The sequence below is a fragment of the Lygodium microphyllum genome, chromosome 28 (genome assembly GCF_053477565.2).
Source record: "Lygodium microphyllum isolate KBCC chromosome 28, Lygodium_microphyllum_v1.1.10, whole genome shotgun sequence".
Taxonomy (NCBI): domain Eukaryota; kingdom Viridiplantae; phylum Streptophyta; class Polypodiopsida; order Schizaeales; family Lygodiaceae; genus Lygodium; species Lygodium microphyllum.
Window position 1 is genome coordinate 124,121,452 of NC_141162.1, and position 16,052 is coordinate 124,137,503.

Consider the following 16,052-nt stretch of genomic DNA (forward strand, 5'->3'; position numbering starts at 1 on the left):
GTGAGATGTATGACTTGGCATATGTTTGGTAAAAGTCTTGTGGACTAAGAAGGGGATTGAATGCTAATGGTTGGAGCTGAAAACAAATGTATTAACATGGCTTTGGCCATATATGAACAGTAAATGCATTGTATGACACTAGCTCTTGAAGACAACACCTCTTTGAATGATGAAATGATCATGTATTAAACTCTAGTTGTGGTGGCATATGTATATGACACTTCGAGGAGTTTTTGGGCTGAGGTACATCTTGTTTTGACTGTGCTTGAGCTGGCTGCAACCTGCAGGAAGGTGATTTGACTCTTGTACTTGTTGTACATGAATTACCTTGTGCGCAGATTGACATGTATGGACTCCCATATGCAAAGGGATATATGTGACAAGTATTTTGGATTGAAATATCACTAATCTGAGCAGAGATTGATGCTGAAAACTGTCATTGCATTGTAAGGCTGAAACTGATCAGCTAAGAAGCCTTGGTTTGCAAGTAGTCTTATGGCAGTTTGGTATATTGATTTGGGAGGATGCAGCCTTGTCTTTCACATGATGCGTCTGGGGATAGACTCTTTGCCATGACATATGTAAAAGACAAGCCTTGCATTGGAAGGATGCAGTTTGGTATATTGATTTGGGAGCGTCGAATCATATGATGCCTTATGGTGACTAATTTACTGACATGATGCCTCACAGGAATGGCTATGTATGCACAGGAAATGACACGCAGCATAGCATTGAGCATAAAGGCAAAGTACCTTTAGTGATTCATAATGGTAGAAAGAATAATCTACATGATGTATTGTATATCCCATCTATTACTAAAGTTTGTTGTTTGTGGGTCAAATGACTGAGCAGAATCTACAAGTTCGGTTTAATAAGCATGGATGCTTCATTGAAGAGTTTAGTAATGGTTGCAATTGTTCGTGACCATAGACAAGACAAGATATTCACTTTGGATGCCACTTTACCATAGTTGACATCAGCCATGTTTGCTCATGGCTCAGGCACAATTAGAGACTTAGAAATATGGCATAAGAGAGTGGGACATGTTAATCTTCAGCAGCTACAAATGATGCAAAAGAAACAACTTGTGACAGGTCTACCCAAGTTTGCATACACTGATATTTGTCATGTCTGCGATGCTTGTCAATTTGGTAAACTGTCAAGGTTTCCTTTTGTCAAGCATGTACGGAATAGTACGCAACCATTGCAATCGATTCACTCTGATGTGTGGGAGCTAGCCCATAATGCATCTATATGAGGTTCCAAATACTATGTGATATTCATTGATGACTTTAGCCGCTATACTTGGGTATATATATTGAAAACAAAAGATGAAGTGCTGGCTGTTTTGAAGCAGTTTAGGAAGCAAGTTGAGAAAGAATTTGATTGCTATATCTCTTGTTTGAGATCAGACAGCGGTGGGGGGTATGTATCACATGAATTTGACAATTTTTTTGTTGAAAATGGCATACGTAGGCAGCTTATAAGCAGCTACACTCCACAATAGAATAGAGTAGCTGAACAAAAGAATAGGGTATTGATGGAAGTTGCTCGTGCAATGATGAATGAAAAGAATATGCTGCTCTATTATTGAGTTGAGACTGTTATGACAACCATGTATATCTTGAACAAGACTCCCACTGCGGGTATTCATGATGTGATACCCTTTCAGAGATTATATGGTTACAAACCTAATGTCAATCACATGAAAGTATTTGGGTGTATTATTTATGTACATATTCCTAATGAGAAGCGAAAGAAACTGGATCCGAAAGCACATAAGTGCGTCTTTATTGGTTATGTGCAAGAAAAGAAGGCATTAAAATGTTTTGATCTCTCTACACAGGAGACACTTGTAAGCAGGAATATTGTATTTGATGAGATGGCTACTTGGTATGCATCACCTACAGTAGTACTGTCTTATATGCCCTCTGCACATGCTTTTACAATTGATTTGTGGCAAAGTACTGCATTGATAGGTCCTAGTGTGACGAATGTATCTTCCTCTATATCTCCATGGACAAGGAGATTGCGTAGTTCTGGCTCACCATCCACTAACACCACTATGTCAATAAGGGGAAGATATAATGTGATGGACAGCAAAGGGAAAGAAAAATTCTTTGAGGATGCATCTAGTATGATGACACCTGGCATGATGACTTTAGGCTATGACTCAGCTCGCAATCTAGACAGTGAACTTGGTATTCCAATTGTGTATACGCCTGGTACTAGGCATAGCAAGTACATTCCGCCTCATGAGAGAGGGAAATCGAGTAGTACACCACAGCTCAAACGCTCGCAGAGGGTTAGGTATCCTGTGGATAGATTGACTTACAATGGTTACTCTACGAAGCATTATGCTTATATGACAAAGGTTATGGAAGTTAAGAAACCTGTCACTTATGCTAAAGCAATGATGGATAAGAATTGGTGCACAGCTATGGATGAGGAAACAAATTCCTTGGCTGAAAATAGTACTTGGGATCTTGTTCCACTGTTAGATGGGAAAAAGACCATTGGCTACAAATGGGTCTATAAGATTAAATGCAAGTCCGATGGTAGTGTAGAGAGGTACAAAGCTAGGCTGGTCACTAAGGGTTATGCTCAGCAGTATGGACTAGACTACGAAGAAACTTTCAGCCCTGTTGTCAAGATGGCAAGCATACGAATAGTGATTGCATTGGCCATAGTTTTTCCATACGTGAATCAAACGTCAAACGCAAACGCGTATGAAAGTATGAAACGAGTATGATTCAGACCCTAGACCTGAATCATACGTGACCCTAATTTTTTAACATATTCTTAACAAAATATGAGAAAAATACACAACTTTAAGATATGATAAACATGATAAACATGTGCTAATTTCAAAATAAAAGAACAATGCATAACTCTTGAGCTTTGAAGACTGAGACTCGAGAGTTTGAGTCAATATAGAAGGATTCATGATTCATCATTCAACTTTCAAGGAATTGACATGATACGTGATACATCTGTCATCAAGATTCAAGCCAAGTTGCCCAATGCCAACTGCATAGTAGACTAAAAACTGAAAGGGAACAACCAAAAGCAAAACTGAAAACTGCATAATAGAGTCACATCATATATCATGATTCATAATTCATCTATCATCAACTAATCTACTCATCATCTTCATCATTCTCAAGAGTGCAGTCCTCCTCCTCCTCCTCCTCCTGCTCATCATCATCATCATCAGCATCATTATCATCATCATCATCATCGTCATCATCATCATCCTCCTCCCTCTGATGTGGACCAAGAGAACTCGAGCCAGGAGCATCACTAGTGCTTGCCTCCCTCTGTGGCACTGGCAATGAGGCTACGATATCCTCTTCCTCTCGTATCTGCTGCAATGCAAGCAATCTATCATCATCCTTCTCCTTGTTAAGCATGTCCAATGTAACCTCAATCTTTTCATAGCCTGATTCCTTTTTTTTATTGATAAGACGAAGGTTTGTATGAATATATACAAGCTGCTCAGTAAGTTTTGGAAGCAATTTATTCCTTCTCTTTGTTTGAATCAGTGAAAATGTGCTCCAATTTCTCTCACAAGGAGAGGCACAAGATCCTTGTGAGAGTATTCTTAAAGCCAATTGCTGCAATCTAGGTACGCATGGGCCAAATGTCTCCCACCATTTCACACCCTGATGCATTCTTTTCTCATCTCTTGCAAGTGGCCGAGAAAATGCACCTAATTCCGACTTGTACATGTCAAGCTCATCACATAGAACACCCTGCATATCCACATCATATTTTGTGTACCTCTCTATCACTGTCATCCATCCTTCATGCACCTCCTTATCACTATCAGGATTCTTGGCTCTCCAAACAGGATGCAAAACAAAGGCTGCAGCATGTAAGGGTGAGTGCATCATATCCCATCTGTCAACACAAAGGCCTTTGATTTCTTGCACCCTAGACTCAGTCACTCCTTCCAAGGAATCCATTTTCTCTATCATCCGATCTGTCATCTCATACAAAAGCCCCATCATGGCCCCTTCTCTATCAGCAAGACGGAGGATTTTAAGAATGGGTGCACAAATCTTAACGATCATCTTGGCATCATTCCAAAAACATGCACCCAAAACAATCTCAGCTACTTCCATATATATGAGGGAGTACTCTTGTAGCTCCCTCACCCACGGTCGTGGCGTCGTGTTGTAGCGCGTTGATAGCTCCACCCACCCACCGTGACATAGTCCCTTGCTGAGCCCCCGGTGATCATGTAAATACTTTCCAGCTATGAATATGAAGTGAAGCCCTCAAGATGGGCCCTTGGGTATATCATGTGCCGTGTTATGTGCCATGTCGCGTTCCGTGATGTGTTGGGGTGCCCCGTGACGTGTTGAGGGGTCGAAATGGCAAACTTATGGAATGGGTCTAGTGCTGCCCCGAGGCCTAGACGAGGTCCCCAGGGGATCCCGAGCGGGTCTCTGAGAGTTGGAACATCACACTTGGTATTAGAGCCGCCTTCGCGGGTCCCTTTATTGTACGTGAAGCTTTCTTCCTTACCCAGGCATCACTAACAACCATACGCTGTAAACCATTGTAGCATCTCTCATCCAACAAGTTCACTAACATGATAAACATGTAAGCAAACCGTGTGGTCGATGGCTTCAATAGTTCTTTTTTATTGAATTGGCGATACAATGCCAATATTGTATGCTTGCGTGTAACAAATGTGACAACTTTATTTGCTTTAGCCAACACAGGGGCAATCCAAGCAAGCTTCCCAATATCTTCTAACAGAAGATCCAAGCAATGGCATGTACATCTAGTAAAAAAAATATTAGGCCACTCCTGCTCAATCAAATCACTTGCTCTCACGCAGTTAGCTGCAATGTCTATATATACCTGCACCACATAATCTGGGCCAATATCAAGGATCACATCTTTCAAGATGCCAAAGATAAACTCCTCGGACTTATATTCACCACTAGTATCAACAGCTTTTAAAAACACTGAACCATAAATAGATGTAGCCATAACATTTATAATAGGCCTACGCCTTGCATCTAACCATCCATCACAGACAATGTTGCATCCATATCTCTTCCACTTCTCCCTAATGTCAAGCAATTTACGGTCAATGCATTTGACCTCCTCCACAAGGTCCTTCGTACGTAGACTGTTATACGAAGGTGGTTTGTAGCTCTGACCTACTTGCCCAACTGCCTTTAGCCTGCCAAGAAAATATGGGCTCTTTGCTTTCCAAAATGGAATATCCTCTGTATAGAAGAAGCGACGAACAGCAATATCTGCCTCCTTTCTTACTTGCAAATCCCATGCTTTTGCTAAAGCACCCTGTGATTTGGCCACTTTCTTTTTTTTGCTCACATGCTCTTGAGAGCTTGATTGTCCAAGCTGCCCAACAGTAACACTTACATCTACATTGCCAGAGCCACGCCCACTGATATGAGAAGCATCTCCCAAATCAGATACAGCTGCATCAATGTTTGTTGTGGACCCTTGCTCTCCACCACCCACATGCAATCTACGACATATATCCTTTGCACTTTGTGGTGCAGCAGTGCATTTTTCCACACCAAGCCTTGACAATCCCAAAATATGTGCCCTTATGCGTAGTGGGCCACCATCCCAAGTGTGTCCACAATATTTGCATTTACATGTATTCTGCCCTTTTCCAACTGTTTTGACAACAGTAACATGATCCCATTCAGCTTTCCGCTTTCTTCCCATCTTCAAAAGTTAAAATCTGATACAAATTTAATGAAGACACGAGTCATAAGTCATGACATGATAGTAATTTTGCTGTGATCCATTGACCAGTCACCAATCTGAATTCTGCAGTGCTCTGGAGTCTGGACTCTGGAGTCTGCACTATGCAGCCTTTGAACTTGAAGTTTAAACTTTGAAGGCTGAAGCCTGAAGGCTGAGAGAGAGAGAGAGAGAGAGAGAGAGAGAGAGAGAGAGAGCTCTCAGCTCAGAGGCTCAGATAACCTCACACTGCACAGAACTTACAAACTGAGAGAGAGGCCTGTAATCTTCTCTTGAATCTTCAGACTTCAATGTTCCAACTTCCAAGTTCCAACTGGCCAGTGGCAACAACTTCAGTCTTCAAACTTCATATTCCAAAGGTTCAAAGTTCAAACTTCAGACTTCAGACTCCAGAGTTCAAACTTCAGAGTCCAGAGTCCAGACTTCAGGCTTCAGCTTTCAAATTTCAGAACTTAATTTTCAGCCACTCTGCAGTGACCAGTCACTGCAGTGTGCACTGTGCATTGTGCACTGTAGTCCCACGCTCCAGCCTCCAGGTCTGTAACCTCGAATCTCAATATTCAGCCTTCAGGTCTATAGACTGTGAAGTTGTGAACAGTGAAGAGTCTGGACTCTGAAGACTCACTGCAGTCTGCACTGGGGCAGCAGTATTTCCAAGTAGAGAGCTATGTTTTCCACAGTTTGTGGAGTTCCTCAGGTTGAGTTCAGTCGTTTTCAGTCACGATTCCTCAGGAGTGTGTTTCAGACTGCCTGGATCCAGGGAAAGAGTCGGCAGATAAAGGTGACCACATTCTGTATGCTTTTGTGTAAAGTTGTCAACATTTTTAAATTAAAAAAAACGTCAAGTCTGATATGGGGTTTTCAGACGTCTGTTTTTCAGACATTTACAGACGTCTGAAATTCATTTCAGATGCGTCTGAAAACAACTATGGCATTGGCTACTCCTAAAGGCTGAAAATTGCAATAGATGGATGCCAATAATGCTTTCCTCAATGGTGACTTGGAAAAAGATATTTATATGGATCAGCCCGAAGGATATGTACACCCTGAATTTCAGCATTATGTATGCAAGCATAAAAAAGTATTGTATGGGCTGAAGCATGCTCCAAGAGCCTAGCATACAAGGATCAATAATTACTTGTAGAGTTTGGGACTCACAGTTAGCAAGACTGATCATAGTCTTTTTACGAAAAGGACTGACAGAGGCTTGGTAGTGCTGGTTATTTATGTGGATGATTTAATAATCACAAGTGATGATGACTTTGGGATATAGAATGTTATGAGAATGTTGAAATCTGAATTTGATATGACGGACTCAGGTGAGCTAAAGTACTTCTTGGGTATTGAGGTGATCAAGGCTGAAAATGGTTTATGGCTGATGCAAAAACACTTTGCCATGGAAATGCTGAAGAAATATGGCATGACTAAATGTAAACCGCTTGATATATCTCTTGATCAGAATGTCAAGTTGGACATTAGCACTGGAGCTGAAATTGATGATGTGACTATGTACAAGCAAATGGTTGGAAGTTTAATCTACTTAACCATCACTAGACCTGATTTGAGTTATGCTGTTGGGCTCATAAGTCAGTTCATGCAACAACCCAAAAAGCCACATTTGGATGCTGTTAGACAGATTATGAGATATGTAAAGTCCATTGTAGATTATGGGTGTTCTATGAGAAAGATAAGGCCCTGAAACTGGTTGGATACATGGATGTAGACTGGGCAGGATGAGCATATGATCGCAGGTCTACGAGTGGTTATGCCTTTGGCTTTGAAAGTAGAATGATCAACTGGAGTAGCAAGAAGCAATCAACGGTTGCATTGTCTAGCACTGAGGCAGAGTACAGGGGTGCTGCATTGACAGCATGTGAGATTGCATGGTTACTCAAGCTTATGGGGATTTGGACATACAGGTGGATGCTCCGATGACTTTATTTTGTGTCAATCTCGGTAGTGTACTTCTGGCAACAAATCCAGTATACCAATCTAGAACTAAACACATTGAGGCACACTACCATTTCATCTGTGAGATGGTTCTTGCAGGCAGAGTGAATCTTATGCATGTGAAGACGGATAAGCAGGTAGAAAATATCTTTACCAAGTCTCTGGGTAAAGATAAGTTCAGCTGCTTCCAACAGCTACTTGGTATACACATTTTATCTTGAGCTTGAGGGGGAGTGTTGAGACTTCAAGCTCATTATCTTGTGTATGACCGACAGTATCTTAGTTATGTCCAGCTATACATGTGTGGGACTAAGTCGGATTACTCGGTGTGACCTAACCAAAGTTAGTCATGGTTAGTGAAACCTAGTGTATGACTTACTCTTTAGTAAGTGTAGAATGACAATGGAATAATGGAAGAAGAATGAGAGCATGACTTAGCTCTCTGTGGCTCTCCTCTATTTGTGTCTCATTTTTGAACAATTTCATCATCAAGAGCTGATTGAACAGGCAGTGGTCATCCTCGAGTGTGTTTCTAGCCAAAGCAATGTGGTTGATGACTTCAGTGAGGCTTTACCTTGGAGTTATGGCTGGACCTCATCAGTTAGCACTTGAGAGGACCCTTTTGGGCCACTGGCCCCTCATTTGTTGTCGATCGGCACACACCCTTTTTATCTTCATTTGTGGGTTCTCATCTTCATTATGTTCCCAAAATGTCATTGAGACTGGGTGTTAAGATATTCTGTCTGGCTCCAGTTTGGTCATGCCCAATTTTTGCTCAGAGCTCCTAAGTTTTAGGCACAGTGACCAATCTAGAATAGCATCCCAACAGTTACATACATGTATCTCACCTTTGTACTTTATTTCGAGTGACATTCCACCCCCTCCCCCCAACTCCCCTCCGGGCCCAGTGAGTTGTGTGTTTCTTGCCTTCTGCCTGCAGACGAACCGAATATAAGTTCCAAGTGTCTTAGATGGCCAAATGTCCTCTCTAGTGCAGAAATACTGCCTGTGCATATGTGTGTGGCAGACATCCATACACTGATCTCTACAATGTGAAACCAAATGATTGACGAGGGATAGATGAGGCATTTGCATGAGTGATGGCATTATGGTAAGAAAGATGTTATAAGAGAGACCTTACAAAGTGATTTGGCACACCATTGATGTTATTATTGTTTCTAAACTCATGTCTACAACTTTACTCAATGTATTAATTGTACCTTCTTATGAAAGAAAGTGCCTGAACTTCACCTGAAGAATCACTCCTGTTGGGAACTTCCAAACACCAGACCCTTGCATTGGACCTGAGACTTCTTGAACAACTAGAACCTGTACTTGAAAAAAAAGAAGGTAAAAAGTAACTGTTCATTTAGTACAGGTCATAAGACCAACTACATATTGGAAACAGAAGCATCTATATCAATAAGCTTTTCACATAGCTACAATAGTGGATATACAACCTCCTTTTTGTCATTTATGACAACTGCACCAACACCAACTTGATGAGATGCATTTGCTGGAAGGGTAGAAGAGGTTTCTGGCATCCAGTATGTCAACATAAGGTAATCTGGTTCAGCATGATGATACCCAAACCCAGCCTACAAAAGGGTTGTGATCCACAAATATTTAGTGTTTCCTATCAAAGTGGACAAACACTCAAGCATTAGCTCCACATGGTATACCAGATGCATGATGAACTTTGAAGCTGTACGATCATACATTATAAATCTAGCTTGAGGTTAACCCCCAAGAATATGTATCCCTACTGGTTCATGTAAACAGCACAAGTCCCTTTTAAAAATTTTCAAATTGAAGAGAGAGAAGAAAAAGGCTACATCTGATTGAGACAGATTCCATCCTACATGGACTACTTGAATCAATGCAAGGGTGATATTAGGAGAAATAAAATTCTTCTGTTATTGTGAAGTTTTAGGCATGCATATACAGATACATAGCTTGACTACACCATTACTATTTAATTGTGATTCACATGCTACTGTGCCCTGTATTTCCACTCCTGTGCAAAAAGGTATTTCCTTATGTACTTTTGATTAGGGTAGATTCACTATCATGGCTGGGAAACATACAATTGTGAATAGCTTTTGCAAACTAGGCTTATAAGTTGAAGCAAACATCAGAGTCTTCAGAATCAATTCAACAGTGAAATAGACAGATAACAACCTTTCCATTTCTGGTAACACCAGTGTCTTTTGTGTTATTCTTTATCTACAAGCAGTTTTTCTCAACATAAAGGATCATGATCACATTTAATCAGCTTAAGAAAGCCAAAAGAGTTTACTAAACGAAGACTTACACAGTAAAAAAATACATCTAAATCTTCATCATTGGACATCCTTTTGTATTCAGCTTTGACCAATTGATGAGAAACCCTGGTGCTGCCTCCTCTGTCTAGCATTACGCCATCTCTGGCACTTTGCATTACTCCTCTGTGGCCTAGGTCTACTACCTCCCTCACCCCTAAAGGAGGTTTGGCATTGTTGTATCCCAGGGCATTCTACTGCAAGATGTCCGATCATCCTACATAGGAAGCATTGGTTAGGAAGTCCTATATATGTGATTGGCTTGGTGAGAACCCCCCTGTGGATGGAGGGAATCCTAATGGTCCAAGGAAGGGAGTGTAAGGACTCTGTGTGTGATTAACTCACACTAATGGGTATTTGTATGGGCCTTCCACGACATCATCAGCAAAATGGCAGATAGAGACAGGAGAGGGAGATTGTGTTCAGCAAAGGCAAAGCTTTTTGCATGAGATTCATTTTTTGGGACATTATATCAACTAATGGTGATTTCGCATATAGGCAAAAATTGCCTCAACATTAGAAGATACATAATGCTTCTCGTGTAAGCCTATTAAGATTTCATGAGAATATGCCATGGGATGTATCTGCTAAAATGTAGCTAGAGGTTGAGGAGTTGGATGAAATTTTGGTACTCCAGCAGATATTGGCACATAAGAAAGAAGGATAAGACATAAAGTTTCAAAGCACTATCTAGTGAAGTTTTAGAATTATTCACCTAAGGATGCGAAATCGATGGAAGAGGGTGACTTAGCAAAATATCATCAATTGTTGTAGCTTTATCTCAATGCATTTCAACTTGAGCCGCCGACATAAGATCAGGCTCTTTCAAGTTTAACAAAGCGAGAGGTTCAAAGTACCACCAGATGCTCAAGGGGAAGGTTGTCACAACGACATGAAATTTTAATGCTTTACTTTTACCATTTGATTAAGTTACTAATGAAATGTATTGTGCAAGTCAATTAAGTCACAATTACAAGCCAAGGAGCTTCAGATGTCAGTGGGTGACAAAGGTAAAAGTTGTAATAAGTTATGCTTGATAGGTACTAGGTGGTACCTAGAGACAAATTTAACCTAGATCATTGATAAAACTCATGGTGGATCTGCAGCTAGATTGCTAGCTAAGGTGGAGGGAAATGAAATAGAGCCATTTCAACGAGAAAATGAATAGAAGAAACTAATGAGATAAACACTTGCAAGATAATGCTCCAACAATTACTTCTATTGCTTGTTTGCCATGAGCTAAGTACATCATTTAATAGCTTTTTGATAGTTTCCTCAACTCTCACTTTGCTTATGGGATAGACAACCTTTCCCTTTGGCTTATGCTTCTAGAATGTGCCTTTGGCACCAATCTTTGCTTGTACATATCCCTCTAGCACCACCCTTTCTAACAATAATTTCAGCCTTATTACATCAAAAATAATTTTCAGCAAATGCACGAGAGAAGAAGGTTGTTAAAGACTAGAGAATGGTCATTTCAGCCTAGTGGAGACTAAGAGAGAGAGAGGAGGCTGCCATAGATACCATAGGGCATTCCAGCCAGCTAAAGACCCTATAAGAGGTGGCGACTTGCCCAAAAGGGCCTATAGCAATTTACGATAGTGTTTGGGCAAGCAACAATCCATTTTGGGCTCCCAAGAAGCAGGTGATCACAACAAATGCACTTTGAAACAAGGCAAGAATATTTTCTAGCGGCGAAACTCTTAAATCTCTCTCTACAGTACACTCTCTCATTCTCCAGCCATTTCTTATCTTCCCTCAACAAGTTTCAGCAATTCCAACCACTAGGGGTGGAGAATTCGAAGATTCTCTGCTATAATCCTAATTTACAGTAAAAATTAGGGTTTTGACAGCCACCTTGAAAAGTGCACTAAGATTTTAAGGCCTGGAACTTGAATTCTAGCAACTTGAAATTGAAAGATTTCAAGGAGATTCATGAGGCTAGCTAACCCACATTGAATTTGGGGTTAAATTTTTCTATCAAGCAGCATAGTGAAGGCTAATCTCCATGCAAGCAAGGGGCAAATTGTTTTGAAGGCTTGTTGGTCATATGTGACAGCAAGATGCATTTGGAGAGCGAAGGATATCCAAAGCTATTCCATCCAAATTGCAATACAAGAAAAAGAAATATTGCAAAAGAGCTCCAATTTTGGGGCCAACAAGATATCATTGCATTTTTTAGTCTATGTGAATTTTCTTATTGTTGTAATTAATATAAAGTGTCCAAAACCTAAGTTATGCATTGGGAGACACGGGAAAAGTTGTGATACAGCTTTAAGTTGAAATGGGTTAGCACATTAGATGTGGATAGGCGCAGGCCAATTAGTGGGCAGAAATAAGAGGAGAATTAATTCATTCAATTGCTAATTGCTGAAAATTAAGTCTACAGGCTGAGTTTCACTTTAGAAGCTCTGCCACTTGGCAGCCAAGGAAAGAAGCTGACAGAGGCTGTGGTTGGCTATTTTGGAGGTGGACAACTACTGAGACAGTGGATTCCAGCCACCAAAAAGGCCAAGAAGTGTAAGCAACTGCTCCAGGAGGCCCCATGGCTGCAAATGACAGCATCTACAAGCTCCAGAACTGCACGTGACCTGTTCAAGGGACTGTAGACAGCAGGCAAAAGCATTCCCAAGCCTTGTAACGGCAGACAGCTGCTGTTCAAGGGATTTTATTTTTTTTTCAAGAAAAGAAAATTCTACTATAACATCTCAAAGAAAATCCCAGGTAAATACAAAGTACAAGGAACTCCATCAAGAGTAACTAAGTACATAAAAAATACAATGGTAACTAAGTACAAGGAACTCTATCAAGAGTAACTAAGTACATCAAAAATACAACGGTGTATGAACAACCAATCTCGTGGGCTAAAATGCCAAACTATCTAAGGGATGGTATGAAAGAAGGTGTTTGAATCCCAAATCTATAGGAAAGCCTCTCTTTTCTTCCTCATCCTCTCACATTTGCCTTGTATCCTCTCCCATCTCCCACAAGAGTGTGGACTATCTCTGTCCAAATCCTCAATAAAGACTCCCTACTGGATACATCTTGAACATCAATGGCATTGCTACATCTTGCAGTCCATGTGTTCCAAGCTATGGAGCTGGAAAATCAGCTTCCATCTATGACAATGTCCCTGTGGCCACTGTGTCTACGAGTAGTCTGAGGTAGGGATTGTACCCAGATGCTGTCCAATGATAAGATAAGAATTGCTCCCTTGAACATCATCATAGCCACACGTTGGACCTCCGTCCCGTGACCCAAGCTATAGCCCCCCATGTCATCACCATGGACTTCGATGTGCCATGGAGTACTATCCTAAGAGCTCTCCTCCAAACCTCCTAGGCTCTAGGGTAGTTCCATAGGCAATGTCTCTCTGCCTTCTCTAGCTCACCACATTGTGCCTCTTGAGTTTACTAACATCTTGTCTAGAGTATTGCCCTATAGGGGGAAAAAAACTCTATGAATTAACCCTATCACCAAATCGAGTCCAGTAAGAAGCTCTCGCACAAAATATGTATTTTGACCTAGCTTCCTTCATGGCATCAATCTCTGCTCTGACAATGTGCATCCTTTCAATTGTCCATCTGCATCTTGGATGTCTCTCTTCCTCTCTTCGTAAGGCAACCAATGACACTAGCGTGACTCTTTGCTTCTCTAGGAGGCTTTCTCCTCCTCATGGCCTCTTCTCTAAAGAAGGAACTAATCTCCTGTGGGCTCTCATCCAAGTCACTAGCTACTTGCCCAGTTGAGAAGGGTTTAGATCTCCAAATCTGTGCAATTGTCTCTCTAAGATTGTCTTCATAGAACAAGTGCTCTGGAACCTTAACACTCGAGTGGGGTCCCCCTATTCTCTTCAAGAAAATATGAATAAGTGAGTGGTTGGAGAGGATCATGCTAGGTATGATGCCTATATGGCCACCTCTATCGCAGGTCCAATCATCCACATAAAATCAATCGATCATAGCGAATGTCCTAGCTCCTACTTATAGCCATGTCTCTCTTAGAGAACTAAAGTTAACCTATGGACCTACCAAGCTCCATTGTGAACCACAAGTTCTAGCCTCTGATCTGAAATAAGAACTCCTCCCAAGCAACCTGCACTCCTCCCCTGATGATTTCTCTGTATCTGCCTCTCCTATCCTCAAGAGCCTCCACTATATTAAAGTCACCCCCTAAAATCCAATGATTGACCTATGGTAAAGACTAGTTGAGGGTAGTCCAAAATTGTCTCCTATCTCGCTAGCCATTCGAGGCATAAATGACCAATAGATCAACGAGTGGCTCCTCCACTCCCATCGAGACCCATATGGCTCTCCCAAAAATCAAGATACCGTAGCCCTGTATCAATTGAGTCCACTATTCCCCAAAGATATGCATACGCCATCCTATATCTCAATGGCACCCACAATTGCTGCCCAGTAAGTGTGACTTTGACCTAGCAGTAACTTTTTGCAACAACGAGATATCTTGTCCACCTAAAGATGGTACTCTTGTAGCATGAGAAAATCAATCGATCCTCCTACTAGAGCTTAGTGCAAATCCTGCTACACGAGGCTCCACTCCTGCCTAAAGTGTTGTCCTCCGAAACCTTGCACATTCCATGAGTATCCTCATGGAGTGCTTCTCAACCTCTCAAACCAGCATGGCTCTGCAGTCCATGCATGCATCTACCACCTCCTAGCATACGCCCTATCATGTGTCCTCTCCACTATCTCTATTACAAGGTGTAATGGGGGCCTCAGAGTAGGCATCCGAGTCTTCTACCTCCTACTCATTCTCTTGGGCCATCATGGCTTCCCTTGCTTATTGAATGTCAGGTACCAAAGATGGGCTGAGCTCTAGAAACTCAACCTAATGAGCCAATGGTGTAGGAGACTGTGGTGTTTCTGTAGCCTACTGCGACTCCTAAGGGGCTACTAGTGTTGTTGCCACTATGGCCTATATCACATCAATCCAAGATGTTGCCACAGTCAAGGGCTGAAGGATTTTTGGATCCTAGGCATCGGAGTGTCAATGGGACTTGCGAGGGGCAATAGTGGGTCCGCACACACTTAAGACCTAAGATCCTTGATCACTCTCCACCGTCCCTCTGTCTATCTCTACGACTCTAGGCCATCCTGCCCCTACCTCTTGTCAGTGCACACACTCTATCATCACTAACAATATCTCCTCCTCTATCTAGCCTTGAGTTGCCTCTTAACAGTTTGCATCACTCCTCTGCGTCTCTAGACTACCACCTCCGTCATCCCTGAAGAAGGTCTAACATTGGCATGTCTTGGGGCATTCTACTACAAGATGTCTAATCATCTTATAAGCAAAGCACTAACCAAGGAGGCATGTGTAAGAGATGGGCTGAATGAGGAAGCCCCTATGAATGGAGGAAATTCTACTAGTCTAAAGAAGGGAGTGCAAAGGCTCTGTGGGTACTATCACTCAAACATGTGGGTATCTATGTGGGCCTTCCAAAAATGCATCAATAAAAGTCCTATCCCTCTATATGGCATGGCTGAAAACACTACCAAGGTCAAAAAGGTATGGTGTGAAGTACTCACTAAGGCCAAGAAAAAGGATGGTGATGGCAATGCTATCTCCAAGTGACAAGTAGTGCAACCCTCAATCCATCTATCGAAGTAAGCCACTAAGCCCTTGACATCAAGCAAGCTAGTAGCAAGCACTACCCTCATTTGCTTGGATGAGCTGAAAGGAAGTATGAAGCACCTCTTTCTTCAGGCATGACTGGATGCAATACTTAAAACTACGGATAGTAGGTGGACGATCTCCACCCATTTTAAAGGCTTTTAGTGACAAATTCATCAATTTTATCTCACCTGAACCAGTTTTCATCTCCCTAACATTTCTCTCAGCCATTTTCAGCATTCCTCAACAGCAGCTGATGGGCAATTATTTTTTCTGTCAAAACCCTAAATTATAACACAAATTTAGGGTTTCCCATCCGCTTTGCAGACTGCCCATTAATTGATGACCTGGTGATGAATGTAGCAACTGTGATAGAAGAATTCA

At 41.6% G+C, this 16,052-nt stretch overlaps 2 protein-coding genes across 2 annotated transcripts in view; both read right to left on the reverse strand.

The window, feature by feature from the left end:
* The window catches only part of NUDT2 (nudix hydrolase homolog 2), a 90,384-nt gene that overhangs the window by 18,383 nt on the left and 55,949 nt on the right, over window positions 1-16,052 (reverse strand). Inside the window, exons 3-4 of the mRNA XM_087670171.1 lie at window positions 9,171-9,308; window positions 8,962-9,039 (exon numbers count right to left, since the gene is read on the reverse strand). Of these exons, the coding sequence (XP_087526297.1) occupies window positions 8,962-9,039; window positions 9,171-9,308 (216 nt within the window). The remainder of the gene's footprint in view (window positions 1-8,961; window positions 9,040-9,170; window positions 9,309-16,052) is intronic.
* On the reverse strand, window positions 3,141-5,836 carry LOC148011953 (uncharacterized). The gene is made up of 2 exons (XM_087669884.1): window positions 4,502-5,836; window positions 3,141-4,128 (listed from the first exon to the last, which is right to left on the reverse strand). The coding sequence occupies exons 1-2, from the start codon at window positions 5,719-5,721 to the stop codon at window positions 3,141-3,143; spliced, it is 2,208 nt and encodes a 735-aa protein (XP_087526010.1). The 5' UTR covers window positions 5,722-5,836.